Here is a 27,588-nt window from a genome sequence, read left to right as displayed (position 1 = left end):
CTCTATGACGCCATCGGCGCGCGCCGCGCTCTGCGCAAGCGCGGTCGGGCGGCGGCGCTCGGCGGGGTGGCTCAGGCGGCCGCGATGGCCCCCGCCGTGCAGCCCGCCGAGGTCCAGTTCGCTCAGCGGCTGGCGTCCAGCGAGAAGGGCGTCCGCGACCGCGCGGTGAGGAAGCTGCGCCAGTACCTCAGCGTGAAGACGCAGAGCGAGACAGGTGGGCGTCCACGGGGTCCGCCGCGCCACATGGCCGGCGTCGCGGTCGCCAGGGCAAGCGGCGAGCCATCCGCGTGCTGTGCCTGGGCCGTGCTGGGCGGGAACGGCCAAGTCCGGTGGTGTGCCGAAGGTCAGCGGCGGAGCCGAGAACTGGCCCGGGGCTGGTGGCTGGACATCGCCGTTGGTTGCCGGGAGAAGCCGGGCCCGGCCTGGAGGCGCGCGGGCGGGAAGTGGCCAGGTGGAGTGCGCGAGCGAGCGCGGGCCGCGGGCGGTGCGCCCAGCACGGCGCCTGCAGGGCAGGAGCTGCGCGGCCCGAGACGGGCGCGGAGACCGTAAGCGCGGCTGGAGGGCTCCCGAGGTGCAGCTGGAAAGCAGGCGGTGGAATGCGGGGAAGTGTTATTTACCCGACTAAAAGGTTCTGGGGACCCTTGAGTGAGCACTTAAGGTATGGACTGCAATGGGCGATGGAGGCCTGCTTATGTTGCATCGAGGTGGCTAAAGTTGGGCTTAGTTACTGCTGATAATAGCACAGTTGAAATTGCTTAAAAGAGCATTACTCCCCACACCCGTTACTCACACAAAACACACACACATATCCCAAATAAGAAAGAAAAGAAAAATTAAGCTTTGGTGGGAAGTCTAAGGAGTGGATCGGAATTCCTGACATCTGTTTGGAATCTCCGTTAGTTTACTCTCCTGGTTTCACATATCTGTAATCCAATGCCTCTTAAACCTAAACTGCTAGCCCAGCACTCTGCATGGTTGTCCCACTAGCACCTCATACTCAGTGCGCAAAGTCCCCCAAAACTTAGTGCTGCTTGTCTGCCTCCTGCTCACTCTGCAGAGAAGCCTACCTCTTCTCCGTTCCCATTCAGTTCAATATCACTTCCTCCCTCTTGCCCCCACTCTTGTAGGGTTCTAAGCACCACTAAACACTGCTGTCTATTGTAGCATTTAGATATATTGCTTCTTAATTATCTGTTGATGTGCCATTCTTCCCCCAAATACAGTAAGCTTCCATCTGTTTTCATAGCTTGAAGTGGGGGCATATCCAACTTATGAGGTCCTGGCTGTGGACAAGAACAAAGACAGGTGTGGTACATATGGACCTGAGACATCCAGACAGCCTCTTGCTCACACCACTTTGTGAACAGGCCTAGAACTTCAAATTTGGCATCAGGCTAAGGTAGCCTGACACCAATGTCCTGGGTTCCTGCCTCCTTAGCACCCATCACACCCAGTTACTTGTGTTCATCACTATATGCACATTGCATTTAGTATAATCGGCCTTCAAAAATAACTACAGTAGATGTCTTAGCAAAATAGAGGAGAAAAACCAAGGTCTCTTCCACAGCTAAGCTCCATCAAAATAGAAACACAAGTTTGGAAATAGCTTAGCCCAACATTTGACTCTCATTGACAGGCTCAGGATCTTTTTGCATCTTGTTAGGAAGTATTTTAACTTTCACCAACATAAATAAATAGCTCTATAATCTATAAAACAAGTTGGAAATCTTTGTACCACTTAAAACAATATTGCTCTTGTGCTTTAACTGTGAGTCCTCACTCACATGAAGTGATCATGGTTTTGGTTCATAACAACTCATTTGTTGTGATTTAGTCATTAATTCCTATATTCAGCAAACATTTGAGAAGCACCAGGTGTGTGCTATTATTATGTACCCTATTCTTGGCACTGAACTAAACAGTCAATCCCTGCCTGTCTTTTTTGTCTTGACCTCCTGAATCACTGAGATTACAGGCATGCAACACTACGCCCAGCAATCCCTATCTGTCTTATCAATTCTGCAACTTCAAAATGTTAACATCTGCCAGACAGGATTGTGTGTGCCTGTCATCCCAGCTACTCAGGAGTCTGAGTCAGGAGGATCAAAAGTTCAAGACCAGCCTCAGCAACTTGGTGAGATCCCCATCTCAAAAGATTAAAAAAAAAAGTAGCTGAGGAAGTAGCTCAGTCATAGAGCATGGGTTCAGTTCCTAGTACTGCACCCACATAAAATTTTCTGCCCCAAAATTGTGGTACATCTTAGCATTTGAATCAACCTGTGATGGTTTCATTCACATCGTTGCTTTCTTTGGAGACATAGAAAACAACAGTGTGTCTGGGGTAAGTGGTCTTAGATTTATTAATGGTGATGAGGCAACTCTCTACCTGAAGTCTTGATGAGTAGGAGTTGTTTTGACCCTGGGCTAAGTTAGTGTGACACTGCTCCTATCATAAATGGCTTCTGTGCTTGTGTCCTGGGGAAAATAGTGTTACCATTCATTATATCCTGTGTCTGCATGTCTCACTTTCATGTTCACCTGATTTGTTTTAAAATAACTACCTAGCCAGGCACAATGGCACACACAAATAATCCCTGCAGCTTGGGAGGCTGAGGCAAGAGGATCACAAGTTTGAAGCCAGGTTAAGCAACTAAGCGGGCCCAAGCAACTTGGCAAAACCCTGTTTCAAAATAAAAAGGGTTGGGCTGGGGATGTGGCTCAGGTGGTGGCGCACTCGCCTGGCATGCATGCGGCCTGGGTTCGATCCTCAGCACCACATACAAACAAAGATGTTGTGTCCGCCAAATACTAAAAAATAAATATTAAAAAATTCTCCTTCTCTCTCCCTCTCTCTTAAAAAATAAAATAAAAAGGGTTGGGAATGTCAGTGGTAAAGCACCTCTGGGTTCAATCTCTAGTACCAAAAAAATAAAATAACTAAACCTAGATGGGCATGGTGGCACACTTGGATAACTATGGCTGAACAGTGAGTTGATCAGAACCACACCCTGCTGTTGAACACACTTCACTCACAACATGCTTCTCTGATGTGCCTTTCATTTTGACCCTGACCATATGCCTGGTACAGTAAGGAGACTAAGTCCCAAAGGTCAGTGGACAGTTTTCTGTTACTATGCTCTTGTACACAGCAGTTGGGGCCTGCCCAACTGTTGGGTCTCTGCTGTACTTTGTGACCTCCTTCAGGAGAGATGAGTCAGAATGTGCTTTCACATACCTGCCCACTGTCTGGGCTCTGCTGTTACTTTGGCTTTGTTAGAATCTTCTGTTTTTCCATATAGGTCTCTGTAGCACATCATATTGTTCCTTTGCCTGTGATATTGAGTGTACCCCATTATTGCTTACCATTGGTTTGAGAACTATCTAGAGATAAACATACACCAAGCAGCTTTAAGTAAGAAAAGCCAGAATACAGAAGAATGTCATACTTACGTTCTAACACGTAGCCATGCTTTTCCACAATACAAGTAACTGTTCTGCACATGCATAGGAAAGATCTAGAAACAGAAGGCAGATAGCAGTGGCCTCTATGGAGAGGAAACGGGATTTGGGAGGCTGTGAACAAGGCATTCTTGACTATGTAACTTTGGTAGTGTGTGAATGTTTTGTGATAAAAGTGTGTTTTTACTAGGACTCTTCAGTTGCCAATCACCAGAACCTCCAAGCCACACTAGCTTTAAGTGGAAATTGAAGAGCAGCTTCTTGCAGCCAGCCAGTGGCACCAGAGCCCCATGTTTCTCCACTGAGACTCTGCTCCCTGGGGAGACTCCACTCTCAGGCAGGCTGTCTTCTTTTGAGGGTGGCTGAGCACAGGAAACACTTGTGTGCTCCAAGCCTAGTGGAAGAGAGACTTCCTGGAGCCTGAGCAGAGGGCCATTTGCTGTTGAGCAGTCCCCTGGCCCAGAGAATTCCTGCTAATCTGACTTAAGCCCCTACTGCTTCTTCCTCCCCTCTGTGTAGGGTGAACCCCACCAACCTCTGCCCCCTCCATATCCCTGCCCTGAAATTGGGCAGGAAATAACCGTGCATCTACTTCAGAACCAGCCACAAAAACCCAGAGTGCCGGGCCCTGGCCTCACAGTAACCCAGCTCCTTTAATCCTCTTTGCTTGTAAGTTCTTTAACATTTATGGCATCCTTTTTGTCTTTTTGTTAAGGAATATTTCAAACATAAAAAGTGTTCTCATTTTTTTTTTTAAGTTGTAGTTGGACACAATACCTGTATTTTATTTATTTATATGTGGTGCTGAGAATCGAACCCAGTGCCTCACACATGCTAGGCAAGCGCTCTATACCACTGAGCTACAACCCTAGTCCAAATGTCCTCATTTCTCTGCTTTGGCATTTGCCAGTGCCCAGCCAGATTGTCTGCCCTTTCCTCCTTCCCTCTAGGTTCTTGTGAACCAAAGCCCAGGCATCTCACTCCATTTCCAGACACCTCAACATATATGTCTGAAAGATAAGGACTCATAGCCAGAGTACCCTCCTCATACCTTAAAAACATCCTTAATAGCATGTAATACCCAGTCTGCTGATTTTTATGACAAATCAGAATCCAAATAAGACTCACCTGTTGCATTTGACTGATGTCTGCTAATTCCAACAGGTCTTACACATCTTTTTTTTCCATACAGTTTATTTGTTGGAGGACTGGTCATTTGTCCTGTAGACTCACACATTTGAGGTTTTGCCAACTACATCACAAGGTCATCTTTAACTTGTTCCTCTACCCCCTGGATTTTCTATAAGCTGGTGTTACTAGGTAGGTTTAACACAACTCAGGTTTTGTTTTAAGTTCCTCAGTGCATTTTGCCTAATATTTTAGCAGTCATGATCCTTGCTCAGGTCCACTAGTTCACTAGGGACTTAAGCAGTCTTTGAATTTGATCAAAAATAAAAAATGTTGGGCTGGGGATGTGGCTCAAGTGGTAGCGCGCTCGCCTGGCATACGTGCGGCCTGGGTTCAATCCTCAGCACCACATACAAACAAAGATGTTGTGCCCGCCGAAAACTTAAATAAATAAATAAATGTTTAAAAAAAAGTTCTCTCTCTCTCACTCTTTAAAAAAAAAGAAAAGAAAAAGAAACTGAGTGAAACCATGTCTCAAAAAAAAATTTTTTTTTTTTTTTAAATAAAAAATGTTACTGTTATCACTACAGTTGGCTGGGCTCTGGTGGATTTTATGTTGTTGATGTAAAGATCCCTACATGTGGGCTGAGGATGTGGCTCAAGTGGTAGTGCGCTCGCCTAGCATGCATGAGGCATTGGGTTCGATTTTCAGCACCACATAAAAATAAAATAAAGATCCCTACATGTGACTCATTTGTAACAGAAGGGAGGAAAACCAGCCCTTACCTCTTTTGTGTAGCTCTTGAAGGGCATGTACTTGAATTTCACTATAGTTTCTGATATTTTGATGTTAAGTGGGAAACTGTCACAAAAGAATCAAGACCAGGGCTGGGGCTAGAGCTCAGTGCTAGAGCACTTGCCTAGTACATGTGAGATACTGGGTTTGATTCTCAGCACTGCATATAAATAAGTGAGTAAAATAAAAGTCCATCAATATCTAAATTTTTTTTTTTTTTTTTTTTTTTTTTTTAAAGAATCAAGGGGCTGGGGATGGCTCAAGCGGTAGCGCACTCTCCTGGCATGCGTGCGGCCCGGATTCGATCCTCAGCACCAAATACAAACAAAGATGTTGTGTCTGCCGAAAACTAAAAAATAAATATTAAAAAATTCTCTCTCTCCTCAAAAAAAAAAAAAAAGAATCAAGATCATCTTAAAATTATTGATGTGAGGAAATTTTTATTTTTAATAAAATGGAGTAAACTCATTTTGAATACACCAAATATCAGTCCATCATTATCTCTGAAGTGTTGCAATCACACCGATTCCAAATCCATGCTACTTTTTACATTCATCTATTATATCCCAGTCTGCTACTCCCAAAGATTGTCCCCATTATTCCTAGTAAGATATCAGTGAAGACCATTTGTAGCACATGGAAACTTAAGGATATTGGTTCTCTGGCCCATGGTCTTGAGATCCAGGAGTGGGCACCTGCCTCTCATTTCTGATTCCTTGTGTGGCTCAGAATGTTTCATGGCTCCTGGGTTGGTTACAGGCTGAAGGAGCCTGGTGGTTCATTCCTACGTAGCAAAGCAGAGGTGGGGCCTCTGAGGAGCTAGAGGGAGAATAAGGCCAACCCAGGGCTACACTCAATATCAGCTAAAATTGCCCAGCAAGCAACAGCTGTCCTGGGGAAGGAGACTAGGGACAGCTGCATTTAACCTCACGGTAGGATCCTTAAAATTAAGGGGTACTGGGCTGGGGTTGTGGCTGAGAGGCATAGTGCTTGCCTAGCATGCATGAGGTACTGGGTTCGATCCTCAGCACCATATTTTAAAAAATAAATAAAGGCATTGTGTAAACCTACAACTAAAAAATAATGTTTTAAAAAAAAATTAAGGGGTACTTTTGCAAAAATACCTCAAAGCCGTATCAGTTTCCATAGGATCTTTCCTAGTCCTTTGACTTTCGGGTCTGTTATTGAGAGCCCCTGCATCCTCAGCCTGTCTGGCTTTCTGTTCTTCAGTGGGTCTGCCAATTGCTAGACTTCGTGTGACTGGTAATCCTGCATCATTTGTCAGATTTGCAGTACTAAGCAGGCAGTGCTTGAGGCGGGTGCTGATTCTGTAAATGGCCACCTCATGGGCTCTGTCTGGTTTTGGTTTGGACGGAGTTGGTTGTGCTGGAGATCAAACCCAGGACCTCAGAATCAAACCCGGCAGGCACTGTACCCCTGAGCTGCACCCTCAGCCCGGGGGGTTGATTTTGTTGTGATCACAAGTGCTTCCTTGTGTTTCTTGACTGTTGAGGACTTGTCATAGCTCCCTCTCCAAGGCTGAACTATCTGTGCGGTTCATGTGTTCATTGTAACATAGGAAACCTGTCGTTCAAATTTAAGAAACAAGGCTTAGGGTTGGAAGAGAATTAGAAGCATGTGGTAATGTTTTCACCACTACTGTGGCCCTTTTAGGCTTTAAGAAAGGAAATACATAGACTCTAAAATAAGATTTTTGATGTTTTTTTTGTGTGTGTGTGTGTGTGTGTGCGCGCGCACGCGCGCGTGCTCTTTTGCCCTGCAGGAGGTTTCAGCCAAGAAGAACTCCTAAAAATATGGAAAGGACTCTTCTACTGCATGTGGGTGCAGGACGAACCCCTTCTGCAGGTAACACAGCCCCTTTGTCGTGTTCCTGGACCTTTGGCACGCTGGCTAAGAGAGACTTGATCTTGACCCTCAGTCAGTGCCCTGGCATACCTAAGCAGATTGGGAATGAGTGCCTCCAGGAGCCGGTTTCTCAGCTCGTCTGAACAGAAAGGGATGCTGCACCAGCTTTTAGGTTAATCATCTTTCAAATACAATGGATATTCTAAGTCGTAAACTTCTGTCATCATTTCATAGATTCCATGGTAGGTTTTGCATTATGTGTTTTAAAGTTTCTGTTTCTTCTCTCTCGAGTTTACTCCTTGTAGACAAAAAAGTGTGATAGGAAGCACTAATCTTAAGAAACTGCGAGGTGTAGGCTCCACGCCTGCCTCTGCCACCGTGTGGCTGGTATTGGGGATAAGGTAGCTACCTGTTCGCCTTCCGTCCTTCACAGAGCATGTGACCAGGCCCTTGTGGCTAAAGCCTCTCTAACCACTAACCATGGAAACTGCGCCACTCACCAAGTGTGTTGTGTGAGCCTTGGTGCCCATCTGTGGAGTACACTCGGCCCCACCGCCAGTGCTACAGTTAGAGAATGCTCATAGAAAACTGCCTTCTGAAAGCAGATGCGCCTCTGGTGGCGGAAATGTGCAAGCCTTTGTTGTCAGGTCCTCCTGCACAGTTTCCTGCTGGGCTCCTCCCGTGCAGCCCTGCCACTGCACCCATGCCGGGTATCAGCTTGTCTGGATTCTCATATTCACTCTACTCAACATATTTTGAGTAGGTTAGCAGGACAGAACATTTTTAAATTCATTCAAAAGTAACAACCAGCAGCTTTAGTGAAGAAAGAACCAACAAACAACAACATTTTCAAGTCTGGAGTCCATTTTAAAAGGAAGGAAAATTAGGTGAAGTGTGAGCAGTATCACTGAGGACCACTCATGCCCAGGGACCTCGTGGACAGAAGGCTTGCTGCCAGGCAGTCTTCTCCACAGGTCACGCCCACTGCGCTCTCCCGAAACAGGCCCTGCTGTGCTTTGGCGAGCATGTCTTCAGAGGGCACTCCTGGCAGAGCGGAGCCTAGGAGGGTCCTATCTAACCTTTATTTTCCAACCCACTCTGGCCTCACCAGACTTTTTTGTCCCACAAATTAGGTCTCTGGAGTGAGAACCCCAGTGTTCAGCCCCCAGGGAGGGGACCCTGTGTTTTCTGTCTTTCACAGCATTTAAAGATTTTGATACAATCTCAGCTTGATTACAGTTTTAAAGCCAGGGATTGACAGCTAGCGTGGGCCTTTGGTGGGTCGTTGAACAGCTTACTACATGCTTTCAAACCCACAGCATAGCCTGTTCCCACACACACATGAAGTCAGCACAGTTGAGGTCTCATGCTTGGAGACACCAGGTGCTCACAGCCTCACCCCTTTGGTGGCAGCCACTAGAGCAGGAGGCACAGGCTTTCCCGCCAGCAGGGTGGGAGGAGGATGCAGGCCACAGTGCTGCCTTGGTGGTACAACACGTAATAACCCCGATGTTTCTCCCCAACCCCACCTTTGCAGGAGGAGCTAGCGAACTCTATTTCCCAACTCATCCATGTTGTTAACAGCTCAGAGGCTCGTAAGTCCTGATGTTTTCATGACTTTCAAAACTTCCTTGTTCATCACATTTGGTAATTTGCCTGGGAAACCTAGTCAGTGTTGTTTCTTTTCCTTCCTTCAGAGTCCCCATTTCCCAGGGCATTGGTTTAACATGAGCCTGGTGCTATGTTATATGGGCATCAGGCAACAAGCCTTTCCTGTTTTAAAAGCTTGCAGACGGAGGTAGCAACTTCTAAGACAGTATGGGGGCACCTTGTGTACAGTCAATGGACACGCAAAGACTAGCGCCTCAGCCAGGTTCTGAGTCACTTGGGCACTCTCACAGCTGTCCATTCACACGCCAGCTTGTTTGGTCACCTCTGGCAGGTGCATGCTCCCCAAGGTTAGATAGAGGACAACACTGGTAGCAAACTACAAGGAAACTTCTCTACCAAAAAGAAGGCAGAGGGAAAATTAAGATTGCTGAGACAGACTTGAATTATTTATAAAGGAAGAAAGGATGACAGTGTGTTCTGCTTAGCACGCCCCAGAGCAAAACCATCACAGTGGCTTGAGAAACCGCAGTGGTTCTGGGTTCAGCTCACAGTGAAGGAAATTGAATCATGCATAGTATAGGCTTGATGTATTAAGAAAGAATTTTACTCTGAAAAGTAGTAAATCCAAGAAAGAAACCAGCAAGAGTTTCCAGTGGGAACGTGCTAGCATCAAGGCTCAGAAGAGAGGACTAGAGTGCCCTGTGCTAAAGCTTTCCCAAATGATACCTAGCACAGACGGAAAGTGGAGCCTGCGAGGATCGTGTGAGTGCTCATCAGGATGAGTGTGTGTTTTAAAGGGTGCCATAGAAAGGGCCTGCAGTGTGGATCAGGGAATTTGGATTTTATGTAAACGTGGCTTTTCAGTAGGTAAGGTGCTCCAGAGAATGCTCTGGTAGGGAGGTATCACTAGCCTCCTGGTATTTTAATCTATTTATCTTAATGTAAAGGAAATTATCAAGTGTATTCAGTTATTGACCAGATTATTTAACTTCACAAGAATTTTTGAGAGAAGTAAATAACCTAGTTTCTCCTCACTCTTTTCTTACTATGTGGTCTACCCTAACATGGGAACCGAGCTCTCAGAGCCTCTTGTTTCCCTGCAGAGCACCTGTTCATTCAGACCTTCTGGCAAACCATGAATCGAGAATGGAAGGGAATAGACAAGCTGCGCCTGGACAAATACTACATGGTAAGGTCAGCATGCCTTTGTCCACGTTAACTTTAAGACTTCATGTGCAGCCAGGTGCAGTGGCACAAGCCTGTGATCCCAGCTGCCTAGGAGGCTGAGCCAGGATGATCAGACATTCAAGGCCCACCTCAGCAACTTGGAGAGACAGTGTCTCAAAATAGTCTGGCCATGTAGCTCAGTGGTAGAGCACTTGCCTATCATGCACAAGGCCCTGGGTTCATTCCCCAGTACTGAGAAGAAAAGGCTCCTGTGCAAAAAGAATGTTCTGCATCATAAAACCAATAGAGGGGAGTTAGGGTTTAGCTCAGTGGCCAGGCACTTGCCCACTGTGCACAAGGACCTGGGTTTGATCACTAGTGCTGTGGGGGGAAAAAAAATTATTAATAAACAGTGGAGCGCTTGTCTGAAGTAGAGCAGCATCAGGTATTTATAGAAGGTTCTCTGCAGCTCTTCTAGCTGTCAAGGAAGCACTTGGGGATCATTAGTGAACAAAATATATCATTATATTTATTATGGATATTGTTTTGTTTTTCGGATCCAGACAATGCACCAATTTCATTTGATCTCCTTATTCTGCCAAACTGATTAACATTTCTTTGCCTTTTGTAACAAAAATTGTCTCTTTAGCTGATTCGCCTGGTCCTGAGGCAGTCTTTTGAAGTTCTGAAACGGAATGGCTGGGAGGAAAGGTTGGTGAACATTTTGAGTTAGCATTTAGTGACCCTCGAGACCAGTGAAGAAAGCCCCGGGGTTACCTCAGCAGTAGCACACTTGGTACACACAAGGCCTGGCTGATCTTCAGTGACACCAGAAAACACTTGTAAGATAATAGGGTGCTTTCTAAAGCTTTTCAGTTGATCAGAACTCCTGAATTGTCTGGTGTACAGTCATGCCCTAGAGTGATGTGAGGAGCAAGGCGTCCTTCCTCAGGGAGGGGTCCAAGCCCTGTGAAGGCACAAAGCACCTGGCAGGTGTGGCGGGCAATACTTCATGCTGGTTTAGTGGTTGCCTTCCCTGGACATCTTCCTTGGCCTTGTCTTTATTGTTATGCAGTATGAGTTCTCACCTAAGTAATTTTGTTTTCTCTTGGGGATAAGAGTGTTGGCATGCTGTCGTTAAAAGAATTATATGGTTTGGTTTTTTTTTTTTTCTTTAGCCGAATCAAGCTTTTTTTGGATGTTCTGATGAAGGAGATCCTGTGTCCTGAGAGCCAGTCTCCTGATGGAGTGAGGTTCCATTTCATCGATATTTATTTGGACGAACTATCCAAAGTGGGAGGAAAAGAGGTAAGAAACAGTTGGGCATGCTGGCAGCAGTGTGACAAAACCACAGGTGCTCGGAAGAGTTGTCTGCAAAGTGCCGCCCCTTGGCACTTGATACCAGTGACATTAGTAGCAGAGTGGGTCCAGCCTCTCCGAGTCATTCCCCACAGGGAATGTGCACCAGGATGCGTGTGGCAGTCCTGTTCGTATAACAGAAGTGAGCCAGGCACAGTGTTACGTGCCTGTGATCCCAGTGACTCTGGAGCCTGAGGCAGGAGGGTCATTTGAGCCCTGGATTTCAGGACCAATATAGCAAGACTCTTGAGAGCTGCGCATGGTGGCACACGCCTGTAATCCAGCAGCTTAGGAGGCTAAGACAGGAGGATCACAAGTTCAGGGCCAGCCTCAGCAACTTAGTGAGAGGCCCTAAGCAACTTAACAAGACCCTGTCTCAATTTTTAAGAAATAAAGTAAAAAGGACTGGGGATATGGTTCAGTGGTTCAGCACCCCTTGGTTCAATTCCTGATGGCAAAAAAAGAGAGAGACAGAAAGGAAAAGAAACAGTTAAAAATACCCTTCAGAGAATTCAGGAATGAGGAGAAATCCTCAGGATATAGTGAGGATTTTCAAAGCACCAGGGGGAAAAGGCAACAGACAAAGCATGTTTTAGTCAGCTCTTTCACCACTGTGACTAAAGGATCTGACCAGAACAATTCTAGGGGGAGAAAAGTTTATTTAGGGTTCGCAGTTTCAGAGGTCTTAGTCCAAAGAAGGCTGACTCCATTCTTCAGGCCTCGAGGTGAGGCTGAACATCATGGCAGGAGAGAGTGGCAGAGGGAAGCAGCTCACATGATGATCAGAAAGCAGAGAAAAAGACTACTCTCCAAAAACAAAATATATCCTACAAAGCCAGGCCCCCAGTGTCCCATCCCCTCTAGCCATACCCCACCTTCCCTCAGTTACCATTTAATTAATCTCATCAGGTAATGAATTCATCGATTGGGTTAAGGCTCTTGTAATCCAACTAATTCTTCTCAGCATCTTCTTGCATTTTCTCACATTAGCTCTGGGGGACACTTCACACCCAAACCATAACATATACAAATGGTATGAAGTGTATTTTTAGTATATAGATAATTATCTAACATTGAGAAGATGAACAATTTTGATTTTTTTCTTTTACAAATGTTCTGTAGAGATTTTGTTGTTGTTGATGTTGTTGTTGTTGTTGTCGTCGTCGTCATTGTTAAAAGAAACCGTAGCCGGACACAGTGGCGCACACCTGTAATCCCAGCAGCTTGGGAGGCTGAGGCAGGAGGACCAAAAGTTCAAAGCCAGCCTCAGTAACTTACAAGGCCCTAAGCAATTCAGCAAGACCCTGTCTCTAAATAAAATACAAAAAGGACTGGGGATGTGGCTTGGTAGTTAAGCGCCCCTGGGTTCACTCTCTGATACCAAAAAAAAGAATAAGAAAGCCTTCATCTCACACTTTGGGGTAGTACCCACATAGAACTTCTTGTAGGGAGAAAGCCTGTGTATTGCAGGATAGTGCTGGCTGGGCTAGTGGTGCTTGGTGTTACTGTACTAAGGTACCCAGAAGGCTGGAGGATGGCTGTGACTTTGAGCCTACCAGGCCTCTGTGGCGTAGCACATCTGGGGCTGGAAGACAGGAATCACTGCATCTCTCACTGCAGATGCACAGAACGGTTCCCTTTCCAGTGTGTCAGGAAGGAAAGGGGGCTGGAGTTTTGTTTTGTTTTATTTCAATCGTTTTTTCTTATTTAATGTCTAAATTACAGCTTTTGGCAGATCAGAACCTCAAGTTTATTGACCCATTCTGCAAAATTGCTGCCAAGACCAAGGAGTAAGTGGCTCATCACGTGTTTGTACTGCTTCGGTGGATACTCAGAGGTGGGTGGGATCCTGTTCTGAGTCAGGGTGCAGGACAGCTAGGATGAATGTCCAGAGCAAAGAATGCGCAGTGTCGATTCGCATTAATGAGGCCTTTGAAGCCCTGGGTAGTGATTTGGATTCCTGCTTCAGGGTTTGACCCGCTTGTTCCTGGAATGTCCTCCCACACCCAGAGTTCTGCCCACTGTGCATTCATGGCCTACCATCCCATGGCATGTAGGTGGCTCCTCACAGGTGCCTGCTGACCCCTGGTAGTGGCCCCACAGGTGCCGCACAGTGCTGCTCTGCTGTTCATCTGCTGCACTCCTCTTGTGCAAGGTCCAGATGGTGTGTTTTAATTGCATTCTCTCCGCTGTGCTTCTACCCTCAGCCACACACTGGTACAGACTATAGCTAGGGGTGTTTTTGAAGTCATTGTAGATCAGTCTCCTCTTGTACCTGAAGACACAGTGGAGGAACAGAAAACCAAAGTGGGTGATGGTGACCTCTCTGAACAGGAGACTTTTGAAAACGAGGCAACTTGGAAAAAAGTAGTTAGCAGAAAGAAGACAGGTGAGACTTCCTATAGTGGTCTTTCTTCTGTCTTTGGGGGTTCTGTTGTTGTTTTTAATTCTCATCAAGCAAACATTTCTTAAATACTTGCTAACCAGGCTCAGTGGTGCACACCTGTAATCCCAACAGCTCTGGAGGCTGAGGCAGGAGGATTACAAGTTCAAAGCCAGCCTCAGCAATTTAGCAAGGCCCTAAGCAACTTAGTGAGACCCTGTCTCTAAATAAAATATAAAAAGGGCTTGGGGATGTGGCTCCGTGGTTAAGTGCCCCTGGGTTCAATTCCCAGTACAAAAAAAATAAATAATAAAACACTTGGTGGCTTCTTATTGAAGATAATACAGAGTTGGCTCATGGAATATGCCTCTGCCCAGACCCCTCCCTAGAAAGAGAGTCAGAGAGTCGGGTGCGTGAAGACACTTGCTCCCATTGGGGACCTGGGGAGCCCCAAGCCCACACCTTTTGTATCTTCTGGGAGCTGAGTTCTGTGAGGGCTCCATCATTGTCCTTGCCCATATGTTTGGGGTCTTCTCATTGGTTGTGTTTCATTTGATGTGTCTGAACACCCTGGTGTGGACACTTGTCTGCTATAGCCTCCTCCGCAGAGCTCTGCAGGTGGTCAGAAATGTGCTCCCCTTCTAGCAGCTCTTATTTCCTGTCTTTAGATGTTTAGATGCTCACTGTGGACTGACACTGCTCTTATACTGTTCTGTGTCCTGAGGTTCTGAGGTTGTGGGCCATCAAAACCCCCACAGTGGTGTGAAGTAAATGGTTAGGTCAGAGTTCACCACCTTTTTTTTTTTCCCCATTTATTTTTTAGTTGTAGGTGAACACAATGTCTTTATTTTATTTTTATGTGGTGCTGAGGATTAAACCCAGTGCCTCACACATGCTAGGCAAGTGCTTGGCCACTAAGCTACAGCCCCAACCCCAGAGTTTGCCACCTTTTGAAATGCATGTTGCCATTGAGAAGCAGAAGTTCAGGGATGAGAGGCAGGGAAGGAAGTGGAAATGTTGGGGAATGATATTGGCCAAATTATATTGTTAGATTGTGTGCATGTACAAACATGTAACAGTAGATCTCACTATTATGTATAGCTATAATGCACCAATAAAAGAAGGAAATTTGGGGGCTAAAGGTACAGCCTAGTGGTAGAACACTTCTAGCATGCTCAAGGTCCTGTGTTCCGTCCCCTAGCAAAGGAGGCTCAATATTATTTTTTTTAAAAGACCAATATTTGTTGTGGAAAATCAATATTATATTTGCCTTAAAAAAATCTGGAAGGGGAGCTGGGGTTGTGACTCAGTGGCAGAGTAGTTGCCTAGCATATGTGAGGTTTGATTCTCAGCACTGTGTATAAATAAATGGACAAAATAAAGGCCCATTTAAAAAAAAAAAAGGAATCTCTTTTAAAAAAAAAAAAAAAAAAGATCTGGAAGGTGCACATCTATAACCCCAGCAACTCAAGAGACTTAGGCCGGAGGATCGTGAGTTCAAAGCCAGCCTCAAAAATGGTGAGATTTTGAGCAACTCAGTGAGATCCTGTCTCTAAATAAAATGCAAAATGGGGCTGGGGATGTAACTCAGTGGTTGAGTGCCCCTGAGTTCAACCCCTGGTATCAAAAAAAATTTTTTAAGGCTGGGGATGTGGGGGCTGGGGATATAGCTCAGTTGGTGGAGTGCTTGTCTCACATGCAAAAGGCCCTGGGTTCAATCTCCACCACCACCAAAAAGGGGGGTGGGGTGGCTGAGATGTGTCTCGGAGTTTAAGTGCCCCTGGAGTGCCCCAATATCAAAAAACAAGGATAGACTGGAGTGTTAGTAGCCCAGGTGGCAGGATTGAGCAAGTCCTAGTGTGGCCTCAGGAAAAATTGCCAATCTAGTACAGATTGAGCATCCCTCATCCAATATGTTCTCAAATCTGAAACTTTTGAAGCATCAATGTGACACTCAAAAAGTTTCAGATTCTGGAGCATCTCAGACTTTTGGATTAGGAATATTCAGCAGTTCCGTCTGCAAATGTTTCAAAATCCAGAAAGCTCCTAAATCTGAAATGCGTCTGATCCCGCATGTAAGGTAAAAGCTTCTGAAGCTGTAGAACAGATTTCCACCTAGAACTGACCACAGACTCTCAAGTCCATTCACCTCCTCACAGTCAAGAGCAGCACAGAGCTGTGGTCCATCTGCCTGAGTGCCCCAAGAGCTTCCCTTCCCCTCAGCCACAGGCAGTAGCCAGGACAGCCTATGGCAGGGAAGTGGAGGTAGCAGCAACTTATGTGGGTTTGTCTGTGGTGTCACCTCAAGGAGGAGGGCCAGGAGCAGTGTGCTTCCTCCAGGGTTCGTGCTCTTCCCAGGACCAAATGACCCAAACCCCTTTGGGAGATTATCAAGTGCAGGTGCAGGGTTGTCTCTGAGAAGAAACATTTGTTTTCATCTGGGTAAACACTGCTCCTGGGGAAGCATCATACTGCATATCTGACATATCAAGAATCTTGACCTTGGGTGTATTTTGACAGCACTGAGCAAATGCCCCTCCAGGAGAGATGGAATCAGTGATAAAAGAGGAAGAAAGGACTGTGGTACCTTGGAGGACATGGGGCTGCTTCTCCAGGTGGGTGTTTGCTTTTTATAGAACATAGACTTACTGCGTGGCCTGGCAAGAGAATTAGGGTCAAAGCTAATCATGCTGTAGAGCCTGGCGTGTGAAGCTCTTAATCACGTCTGTCACTGAAGTTCCCTTCCTTAGAATGAGCTTACTGGAGACTAGTTTAAGTAGTGTGGAATTTTGAAAGCTCTCGGTCCCCATTTTAATTGCTAAGATCTACAGAGCCAGCTCCAGCAGTCCTTTTCGAATAAGATTTTATTGTTCTACCAAGTACAGATTAGAAATCTAGATTAAACTTAAAAAGAAGCACATCTAGGAGAATTTGGTGATGTGCCTTCTCTCACAGTTTAAAGGGGGTATGGAATGCTCACTGCCTGGCTTCTCCTAGATGAAAGATAGCTGGGAGGTGACTTTCAAAGATGGTTCCCACCCTGGTCCCTGCCTCAGCACGAGATTGCTGAGCCTTTCTCTGGTGCCTAGGGGTCTTATTGGAAGATGTGAACTTCCAAAGTCAAGCATGTGGCTTTGCTATAAGGCTGTTGTTTTGTGATGTAGTTTGACTATAAGGCTGTCGCGGACCGACTCTTGGAAATAACCCACAAGAAAAACATTCCTCCCTTCAACCGGAAACGTCTCTACAAACTCATCAAAAAGTAAGTGGTCGGGTGGGCTCCTTTGAGTCTTGTGACACAGGCAGCTGTCATCGTGATCACTTTGTGTCCTTTGGGGTTTGGGGGGTTTTTGTTGTTGTTGTTATTGTTGTTATAGTAGATGGCACAATATCTTTATTTTGTTACATTTGTTTACTTTTATGTGGTGCTGAGGATCAAACCCAGCACCTCGCACGTGCTAGGCTAGCGCTCTATCGCTGAGCCCCAGCCCCAGCAATGTAATAAACACATAAACTGAAGACCTAATGAAAACAGCTGGCTCTTGCCCCTCGAGTTCTATTCTTCAGATGCAGCCATGCTCATGTCTTTTTGCTGTTTTTGTTTTGTTTTGTTTTGTGGTATGAGCTACATGAGACAGGGCCTCGCTAAGTTGCTGAGGTTGGCCTGGAACTTGTGATCCTCCTGCCTCAGCCTCCTAAGCAGTGGGATGTGCCACCACACCTGGCTTTCCACTGTTTTATAACAGCATCAATGTAAAAAGAAGACTGCTGGTGTCTGTAAGTCATGGGTGAAGAGACTGAAGTCAAATGCTGTCCAAGAGTCCTACGTTGCTGTGCTAAGATGGGTGGGGGTCGCCTCCCTTGCCTTCTCCTCCAGGGGTTAGGCCAACATGGTGCACTGATTTAGTAGTTGGTGTCAGTGCACAGAGGCATGTCAGTCATGCACCATGGAGCCTGTGGCACATTATGACCCAAGACAAGTAACAACTGTCTGATCACACTCTATAGTGTGGGCACTGATGTGAGCACTGTCGTTTCTTTTTCCATGTTAAAAAGACCCCCAGGGGCTGGTGATGTGGCTCAAGCGGTAGCGCGCTCGCCTGGCATGCGTGTGGCCCGGGTTCGATCCTCAGCACCACATACAAACAAAGATGTTGTGTCCGCCGAAAACTAAAAAATAAATATTAAAAAATTCTCTCTCTCTCTCGCTCTAAAAAAAAAGACCCCCAGAAGGTAGCTTCTATAACTTGCCCCGTTGTATAGCTGGGTGACTGAAGGCCACAGCATTAGCGCTCAGCCCTGGCTTTCTTGTTCTAATGCACCAAAATTGTATAAGAACACCACTTGGCATATCTCCATGGGACAGTTAAACATAATTAGAGATTTAAGTTCTTTTACCTTCAGAAACAAGTGAGGGAAAATTGGGTTTCAGTTGGGCACTGTGGTGTACATCTTTAATCCCAGCCACTTGAGAGGCTGAGGTGGGAAGATCTCATGTGTGGGCTAGACTGAGCAACCTTGCAAGACCCTGTCTCAAAATAAAATACAAAAAGGGCTGGAGATGTAGCTCAGGGGTAGAGCACTTGCAAGACAGACACTGTCCTTGATGTGCATGGTGATCAAGGGTGATTTCGTCCGGGTCTCTCCCTTGTCTGGACACATGTTCTGGGATTCCTCTTTGGCCCCCTGCTGGAGAAGGGAGTGGGCTAAGAGTAGCTGAAGCCTGCCTGTGTTATGAGTTCAATGCATGAGTCTGTGCAAGACAGAAGGAAGTGTTTCTCTATGAACTTTTGTGTTCTCTTTCAGGTTCCAAGGCCTTTCTGAAGGTGAGGAGAGTCCGCATAGTAATTCAGGATGTTCTTCCTGAACATCTCTGCCAGGCATTGGGATAGGGGTTGGACAGGGCACTTATTGAAAGCTCTTGGGAGCTGGTAGCCCTGACCTGTGTTCTTCCTGGAGCACTTGACACAGAGGCCAGGAATGCAAGTGTAGCACCCTTTATAACCTGCCCACCTTGCCCTGGGCACCCCATAAATAAATGCCAGGGAGCAGGCTGCCCCTTGTTTGGGTTTTTATTACGTTTTGACCAGGCAGATTTCTGTTGGGCTAGGGAGATTCCAGTTGGTCCTTCATGAAGAAGGAAGTCTGCCTCTGGATCCCTTTACTATGCTATTATGACCTTTTGTCCCCAAGGGAAAGCTGCTGTGCTGTGGGTTACCTCTGGATGAGTGATGAACCCAAGCCTCCCTCATCCACTGGACGCTTGGAATTGGGGAAAGCAAAGAGCAAGTGGAGTCAGGAGACTGCCTGGCCCAGTCCAGCCCCCAGGACTGAGCCACAGAGGGTTACCCACGGTTGATAAAAATCCACAAAGCTTTATTAAGTGTGTACTTACTGTGTCGGCGGCTTCCAGGTTTAGGGTGGTGGAGATGAGGCAGACATCAAGATTTAAAGTCTCATCTGGCTAGCGTGGGCAGGGGCCAGCTCCAAGACTCCAGGGCAGAAGACCTCAGGAAGCTGAGAGGTGGCTCTGGTGTCTCGCAGGTGGTATATCTCAACTCAGTTTTCCTGAGGACATTGCTGCTGATGAAGGTGATCAAGCTCTCAGTCAAAGAAGACATAAGAAAAAAAGACGTAAGCTCTTAGAGAAAGCTGACTTGGAGAAGGAAACAGGTGAGCTGGAGGGCTTCAGAGCAGGGCACACCGGGCTGAGGGTGGTGGAGTGGGTGTGCTGTTGAGGTCCAGAGAACTTGAGATAGCACACAAATCATGGGCACAGCAGAAAGTTTCATTTTGGTGTGTGTTTGTTTCTTTCTTTCTTTTTTCTTTCTTTCTTTCTTTCCCCCCCCCCCTTTTCTTATTGTTGTTTTTGTTTTGGTTCCAGGGATTAAACACTGGGTGCTTAACCAATGAGCCACAACCCCAGATCTTTTTATTTTTTATTTTGGGTCAGGGCCTCGCTGAGTTGCCAAGACTAGCTTTGAGCTTTTATTCCTGCCTTAGCCTCCTGAGCTGCTGGGATTGCAGGCAGGTGCCACTGTGCCTGGCAGAGTGTCCATTTTAAATGGCTAAAGCATAAACAGTTTTTTCCCCACGTTTTGTTATTTTCTATGGAACCAGGGCACCAGCTCAACTCCTCCACTTGTGGCCGCATCTTCAGGCGAAGGAAAACGAGGACAAGATGTGGAGACTAGAGCCTCTGCCCTGTGGAGCAGGGATGTGCCAGGGTTTCTCTAGACTCCTGCCTCGGCCTTGGAGTAGGGCTTTCATGGTGGCTTCTACCTTACGGCCATCACATTATTAGAAGCCTGGCTCCTTCAGTCCCCTTCCACTGAAAGGGATGGGGAGGCTTGCAGTCACAGCTGCAAGGGGAGAAGGAGACAAGCCTGTGGAGGCACCAGGTGCACCCAGGAGGTCAGAACTCTTCTAGAAGTAGATGTCACAGAACCCACGCACGGCCTGGGGTGTGGCTCAGTGACAGAGAGCTGGCCTTGTATACATGAGGCCCTGGGTGCCAGTCCAGTCAGGCAAGGCTGTCCCCAGCCCTGGGGAGCTTTTTTACTGCTGTCTGTCTTTACAGGAAACAGAGTCTTTCTTGCTGAGGAAAAGGACAGTGAAGGCCGCATTCAGAAAAGAAAAAGGAAAAAAAAGAAGAGGAGCCACCCCCAGCCTGAGACTCTGGACCTGAGGGACACAGCCTCACCCTCAGCACAGAGCAGGGGCGGGGAGCCTGAGCCTGCTCAGAGGCAGGTCCCCCAAGTGCGAGCGGCCGAGTCCAGCACCAGGGAGGAGAGCAGCTCGGAGCACCCCGCCTCCGTCCCCACACGTGGCAGGAAGAGTCAGCTGAAGAGAAAGAGCCTGGGCGCACAGGGAGAGATCCGAGACCCCACAGAGCTGCCTCTGGAGGACAAGGCCCAGAGTGGCCCTGGCAGCAGCCATCCTCATGGACCTGCTGCCAGAGGCTCCCCAACAGATGGAACCCAAGTCCCAAAAAGGAAGAGGAAGCTTGGAGTGCACCCTGTCAATGGCAGTGGTCAGACCACCTTGCCCCAGTGCAGGAGGCCACAGAAAAAGAAGGCAGAGCCCAGCAGCCTTGACCTCTATAGTCTGTCCAGTCAGAAGACAATTTTGAAAAAGAGGAAGAAGATGAAAGAAATGTCAAGCTTGATAGAATACAACGGAATACTGGGATCCAGAGTTAGACAGCTCCAAGCTCTGGTAAGGTGGGCAGGGCCCGAGGCAGGGGTGCCGAGGCCCTCGGAGTGTACACTGAGGAGCCCTGCTCCCCCTTGTGGCAGGGATTGGGGGTTGCTGGGCACGGTCAGACCTGCTTAGAAGGCGCTGTGATTTATAACGTTCCTCACCCAAGCAAATGACAGGTGCCTGTCCAAGTGGCAAGTGCAGGTATTTCCCGGCTACCACCTCCACCCAGGTCACACGCTCCAAGGTGAGGGAAAGGTGGGCATGGGGCTGGGAGACCCCCTGAGTGCTCACAGGCAGGTGCAGGTCTCCTTCCAGTGCTGGGCTTGGTTCTTCATCCAGCTGGTCCATCTGGGGCCTCTGGCAAAGGAGGGAACCCAGAGTTCTCCTACATGTATTAGGTTTTCCGTGAGAGGAACTTTCTCTCTGCTGATCTTTTGAGTCAGGTCTAGAGGAGGGGCCCGGCTGTGGGCCTGCCCTCACCCTGTCTCTTGGTGCACACTGTGCTTCCACACGAGGGTGGACATGTGGTTTTGTAGGGACAGCTGTGCTATTCATGTCTGCACTGTCTGTGGTCACTTTCACTCCACAGTGACAGAATTAAGTGGTGTGACAGATCTAATGGTCCATATCAGAAAATATTTGCTCCCTGGCCCTTCAGAGGAAAGACCTATTAAGCTTTTAGCACAAGCCTTTAGACCCATGACATGACAGTGCCATGACACTGAGGCCTCCTGAGTGGCCAGGTGAGGGAGTGAGTTTGTGGTCGGTAAGACGCCTCAGAGAGACAGCAGGGCTTGAGCTGGACTGGAGTCTCTTCGTAGTGCAGGCTTGCCCAAGTGGTAGCGTGCCCTTTGCCTACTTGAGCTGTGCCACCCGCCTTCTCCAGGAACAGCCCAGACATTGTGTGGCTCACACCCTTAGCAACCAGTTTTAGGATTGCACAGTTGCTAAGTAATTCCCAGGGCCTGTGCCAGCAGAAGTGGGGAGCTCACGGGGCCCACGTCTGCTGGGTCTGCTGAGGGAAGACAGCCTACTTCAAGTCAGGAATACCAATGCCAAAACCACCCTGTGGCACCCACTATGCTGGGCTTCCCCTACCCTGGGCCAAACTAGGCCTCTGCCGGTGGGTTGCTGGCTACAGCCACCCCAGGGAGTCCTATAATGCCTGTGGGGACCTGCAGAGCCAGTGCTGGCACTGCCTGCCCTCCATGCCAGACCTGCAACCAGACTGAGTTGCTGTTTAGCAGGTAAACTCTGAAGGACAAGCACTCTGCCCAGAATTTGGGTTTAGATATGCAGATGAACAAGTGGGTTTAGTTGCTGAGAAGAGATTTCTGTCCCCTAGTGGCGTGGTGCCAAGGTGAGCTGTGGCCTGCGTGTGAGGTCTCCTATGCTGGCAGAAGGGCTCTTGGCACACTGACATGAGTCTGTTCCAAGAGCTCTTGCCTTGCTGGCCTAAGTCACATCCTGTGTGTAGGGCCTCACAGGTGGCTCTCTGGTGTGACCCACCCCCCTTGACCTCTTGCCCCTTGCACCTTAGGGAAGCAGCAGGACTGTTGCCCCTTTGAAGAAGCAGCCACTGAGGACAGAAAAGGATTTTGTGAAGTTTGACACCCACTTCTTACCAAAGCCCCTCTTCTTCAGAAAAGCCAAGAGCAGTGCTGCCCCTCGCCCTGCAGAGCGAGCCGTCCAGGTGCGCCTCCTTGGGGCATGTGTCCTCAGCTGGTGGTTTTGGGGTCTGGAAGCACACTGAGAGGTCACAGCCAGGGCTCAGGTGCCAGTGGGATGAGCGTGCTGCCGCAATGCTCCTCATGAGTGGAGCCTGACACGAGCATAGGGAGATGGGAACGGAGGAGAAACATGGAGGCTGGGTTCTAGGAAGGCTTTGAGGCAGTGCTTCACAATCAGAATGGAGCAGCCTCTAGGAGTTTCAAGTAGGAAAGAATGTCATTAATTTTGATGATCTAAAGTTCTCAGGAATAGAAGTTAGATAATTTGCATTCATTGCCCAATGTCATTAGATTCCATTGTAGGTCTGTTCTAATTGATTTTGTGTAATCTGCAAATTAAAAATTACAAACTCTGGGACAAAACAGGTGGGGGTCACAAACATGTATCTCACAGACTTCAGATGTCCTGATCTTGTTCTGCTTCCTTCCCTGGGAACACTGCCTTGTGGCCAGGACTGAGCCAGGTGACCGTCCTCCAGCTGGGCAAGCTGTGTGCTGGGAGAGAGTAGTCCAAGCCAGGATGAGTGGTGGCAGGGTCTGCAGACACAGAGCAGGTGTCGATGTGGGCTGTGGTGCTGCTGGCCCTCTGGTCTCTGCAGACAGGCTGGGGCCTCCCTCCTGGATGAGCCCCAAAGAGCTCATTCAAGGAGGCGGCACCCGCTGCAGCACAGTGTGGCTTTTGTTCTCCTGCAGCTGGACAGAACAACCAGCAGCGCCAAGAAGGTCACCTTTGGGTTGAACAGAAATACCACCGCGGGTAAGTCGGGGCTTCCTCTTGGAGACATTTCTTCGGGACGGCACAGCTGGAGCCAGCCCAGGGTCCCCTGAAGATAGGGCTGGGGCTGAGGTGGAGGCCCCTCCTCACCTCTGCCAACACCCACTTTGTGCCCCCCACCTTCAGGGCTGCCAAGTGCTAGGGCGCAGGCGAGACAAGAGGCCAACTGCCGTGTCCTACTCAGACTGGGAGAGGGAGGAGGGATGGCCCCGCCTTGCTGGCTGCAAGTTTTTTTGTGGTGTTCAGTTTTGCACTGTTGGGACTGGAGCCTGGCCTCCTGTGTGATAGGCAAGTGCTCTGCCACTGAGCTGCACCACAGCCAAAACCATGTTTTAAAAAGTTGATCATGAAATGCACATAGTGGCTCATACACGCTTATAATCCCAGCTACGCAGAGGCAGGAGAGTCACAAGTTCAAGCCCAGCGTGGGCAACTTAGGGGGGGACTCTGCCTCAAAAATAAACGGACTGGGGATATAGCTCAGTGGTCAGGCGCCTCTTGGTTCAACTCCCAGTACCCAAAAGAAAGAATAAAAGGACCTGCCTCTTATGGCCACAAGTACGCGTGCCTGCCTTGTGACCCAGCCTGGTCTGTGGAGTGGGGAGGAGGGCTGCTCCTGTACCCGCAGCTGTGCTTCTCCCAGAGGCACCTACTGCCCAGCATTCCAGCCGCCTCCCCCAGAGCTCCCTTGGCAGCTGCCTGGCACTGGAGCACCTTGCTGCCTCTGCGTCCTCAGGGCCTGCAGGAAGACCACCCAGCAGCCCAAGGCAGGTTGAAGGACAGGCATCACCTGGTTAACGTGGCCTAACCTTCCTTTGGGACAGAATTCAAGAAGACGGACAAGAGTATCCTGGTCAGCCCCACAGGCCTCTCCCGAGTGGCCTTCAACCCTGAGCAGAGACCCCTCCATGGAGTGCTGAAGACCCCCACCAGCTCTCCCGCCAGCACTCCCCTGGAAACCAAGAAGCCGCTGGCCGCCACTCAAAAGAGAAGGCCAACGGCTGCGGACTTCTTCTGAGAACAGAGTCCCTTTTAAAGACTGCTTTTGTACAGAATATTCTATAAATTATATCTTTGAAAATATGGGCTTTTTTATCATTTTATAAATCCTGTTACGTCCCGATCCTGGGATGACCCGCAGCTTGCCCAGGGCTCACACGGGGCTGGGCCTTGGTTGACCATTAGCTGCCTGCCTTTGTGCTTCGGCTCTCCAGAATTCACTCTGCCCTCGGGGGCTGCCACCACATAGGAACTAAGATCGTGTGTCCCTCCCTTACCACACATTCTCTTGGCACCTGTGGCCAGCCTCCATTTCTCAGAACCTCAGTGCCCATCACCGGCCACCATGCCATGTTGCATTTTGGTTACTTTCAGTCTCATGGTTTGTTTTCTTTTAAAAGCCTGTGGACTCCATTCCCGCGTCCTGTGGGCATTTGACAGTTCTGATGGGTATGATTCTCCAAACCAAATCGGCAATACCCAGGCTTTCCTACCTGTGATCAGCAGAGGTGTGGACCAGCCAGGTTCCTCTGCCCTCAGGGCTGCTCACCCTGCCTGCTGCACGTCTTTCTACCTCTACAGCAAGCCCCAAGTGTCTTCTAGGGAGGGCCAGGTCCTCAGCTCCCACCCAGAACCCCACCCACACTTGAACCCCTCTGTGAATGGGACCTGTGTGAGAGCCCAAAGCCAGCTGCTGCCCTACGTTAACGGGCCCCCAGGCACAGGGGCAGTGTCTAGATCCTGAGCTTCTGCTGGGTGGGGAGCAGCCCCCAGGAAGGCCTGAGTACATGCTTGCTTGCCTGCTGCCTAGACAAGGCGCTCGGGCTTTTCGTCCTCTTAAAGCTTTCCTGACAAGGTAGTTCCAGTAGCAGCACTGGAAGGCATTCCGTTTAGTTGGAGAGGCTGATCTTTTAGAGCCAGACTTGTTCTTAAGGAAACCACCATGAGTGAGAGATGGCCATTTGGGAATGACTGTCATGAGGCCAGGTTTTCTTCGTGGTTTATGCAATTATAAATCCTAGGTAAAAAGCAGTCAGGGGACATGGTTGGGCTGCCCTTCATCCTGCTCTGCTCAGGGACCTCAGGCCTCACCTTGGCTGGTGCCCTCCTCCACTCTGGCTCCCTGACAGGACCCCCCTGGTGGCTTTAATGGTCCTGCTGTGACTTAGTGCAGCTGAGAGGCCCCCTGGGGTTTGAAAACTGGTCTAATTTGGGTTTCATTCATTCACAGAAGTAGGGTGGGGCTTCATCTGCAAATAGGGTAAGTTGATGGCCTAAAGAGAAGGAAGCAGGGTTCCTTGGGTGTCTATCCCTTTGTCCTGTGCCACTCACTGAGCCAGTGGGGCTGTTCAGGAGTCCCCTGGATGTTGAGGCAGTCCTGGGACAGTGCACAGGTGTCCACTGCCATGTCTAGAACATGGGCTTCATGTGCCTAGGCTTAGGAGGCTCTGCCCAGAAGAGCAGCTGCCACGGGCCTGTCAGGACAGTAAGGCTTTGTCGGGATTTGAGTCATGGAAGAAGAGAAAGCTAACGTCTTGCAGTTAAGTAGCCATGTGGTGAGACCCTCCCGCACAGCGTAAAGGGGTTGTAGCTGCATGGTTTCAGGGTGTTCACTAAGGTCACAGTCAAAACCAGCATCACAAACCATGAGGTGAAGGGAACAAACGCTTTCAGTTTTTCGTTTTAAAATGTTCACTATTCTTGGCCAAAATATTTTTTAATAGTTTTCAGCTTTAAAGATAGGTCGTATGGCCAAAGATGTTGAGCTGCACCAGGGCAGTGGTGGTGCACGTGTTCTGGGGACTCGCCAGGCCTTCAGCATGTCCACAGGCCTGCCTGTCCTGAGCGCATTGCCAGCGTCAGACCCGTGGGGCTGTGCGCTTCTTGTGTCCTTTGTCCTGCAGGGTCTGGCTGACTCCATCGTGTGTGCTGGCCAAATAGGCTTCCTGTGGTTTGTTTTAATGCCTATATTTTGACAAGGAAGGATAAAAACTTTTTTTTTTTTTTTAACTTTCATGACCTATACCACCCAGTAAGAATATGCTACATAAAGAATATGTGTTTTCTATTTGATGCATGTTATTTTCCTGGTAAAATTGCCAAGGAGTCTTGAAAGTCTAGCAAAGGAAAATGTAAATGGATGCTGGTGATCATAGCAGCAATGTTTTGTAAAATGATCATCTCGCCCCTCCTCCATAGGTCTGGACAATTTTGTACAATTTGGTATCAGACTTGACAGATTTATTATCCTTTCTAACTTCTTAGACTAAAAGCACAAAAATGAATATGAGGAAACCCTGGAAGCAATTGTTATTGTCAGGAAGACTATGAAGTTGGGTCTGTCCTTAGATTGTTGTGTGTGTTTTCTCTCAATTACCTACCTGTGCTGGCAAGGATGCTGTTTACGATCCAGTTGTATCCGTGTCTTCAAGGTTTGTCAGTAGTCCTCAAAGCTGCATACCTATTAAAAAAGGTGTCTTTGCCCTCAGATTCGTATTTGGTTTTTGACTGTGGCCACCAGGCCCACCTCATCACCCAGCGTCCCCAGGGCTGGCAGCACTGGGGGAGGCTGGTCCAGAGGCTGCAGCTCAGCACCGAGCCTCAGCACAGGAGGCCTCCACAAGCCTGCGCTGAGTCACACTGAATGCAGCTCAGTGGCAGAGCAGTTGGCCAGCATGCTCGCCCTGAGTTCCATCCCCAGCACTGCGCACACAGAACACACGCACGTCCAAAGGGGTTTCTTTGGCTGTGTGCCCATGAGGTCCAAGCTGAAGAGACTCCTCCTTGGAGCCTCACCTCCTGGGCACCTGCAGAACCCCCTTCTGTCAAGAGCCAATTCCCACACCTTGCCTTCTGCTTATCCTGTTTTGTTTTGTGGTACTGGGGAGTGAACCCAGGGCACTTTACCCAAGCCACATCCCCAGTTCTTTTTTGCCGGGTTTCTGTTCTGGCTCATGACTAAAAGGCTCAGGGTTTACTGAGCCAGTTGAACTGGGCTGACTGGGCTGCGCAAAATAACCACACGAGACACAGATACCTTTTTCTTTGGGTCGCTGTGACAGCTCCTCTGACCTTAAGGGTCGGCAGGAATAGAGAGCTAGAGCACATGCTG

The 27,588-nt window shown here is 48.4% G+C and overlaps 1 protein-coding gene across 6 annotated transcripts; it reads left to right on the top strand.

Moving 5' to 3' along the window:
* The first annotated feature begins 51 nt into the window (after positions 1-51).
* Rrp1b (ribosomal RNA processing 1B) lies at positions 52-26,964 on the top strand. Of its 6 annotated transcripts, XM_071614997.1 has the most exons (17): positions 152-214; positions 4,652-4,779; positions 7,167-7,249; positions 8,787-8,844; positions 9,964-10,049; positions 10,677-10,738; positions 11,206-11,335; positions 13,112-13,176; positions 13,594-13,775; positions 16,290-16,384; positions 16,934-17,031; positions 18,576-18,595; positions 19,314-19,442; positions 20,350-20,987; positions 22,513-22,665; positions 23,396-23,459; positions 24,302-26,964. In XM_071614997.1, exons 3-17 carry the CDS (start codon positions 7,220-7,222, stop codon positions 24,493-24,495), a joined length of 2,004 nt encoding a protein of 667 aa, XP_071471098.1. In that variant the 5' UTR covers positions 152-214; positions 4,652-4,779; positions 7,167-7,219; the 3' UTR covers positions 24,496-26,964. The 6 variants fall into 6 exon arrangements, with proteins under 6 accessions (XP_027784875.2, XP_027784876.2, XP_027784877.2 ...); XM_027929074.2 differs by lacking the exon at positions 4,652-4,779 and having other exon boundaries at positions 52-214; XM_027929075.2 differs by lacking the exons at positions 4,652-4,779; positions 24,302-26,964 and adding an exon at positions 24,214-24,295 and having other exon boundaries at positions 52-214.
* Positions 26,965-27,588: the final 624 nt, after the last annotated feature.

Source organism: Marmota flaviventris, chromosome 8, assembly GCF_047511675.1.
Source record: "Marmota flaviventris isolate mMarFla1 chromosome 8, mMarFla1.hap1, whole genome shotgun sequence".
NCBI lineage: Eukaryota > Metazoa > Chordata > Mammalia > Rodentia > Sciuridae > Marmota > Marmota flaviventris.
This window is presented reverse-complemented; position numbering and strand designations above follow the sequence as displayed.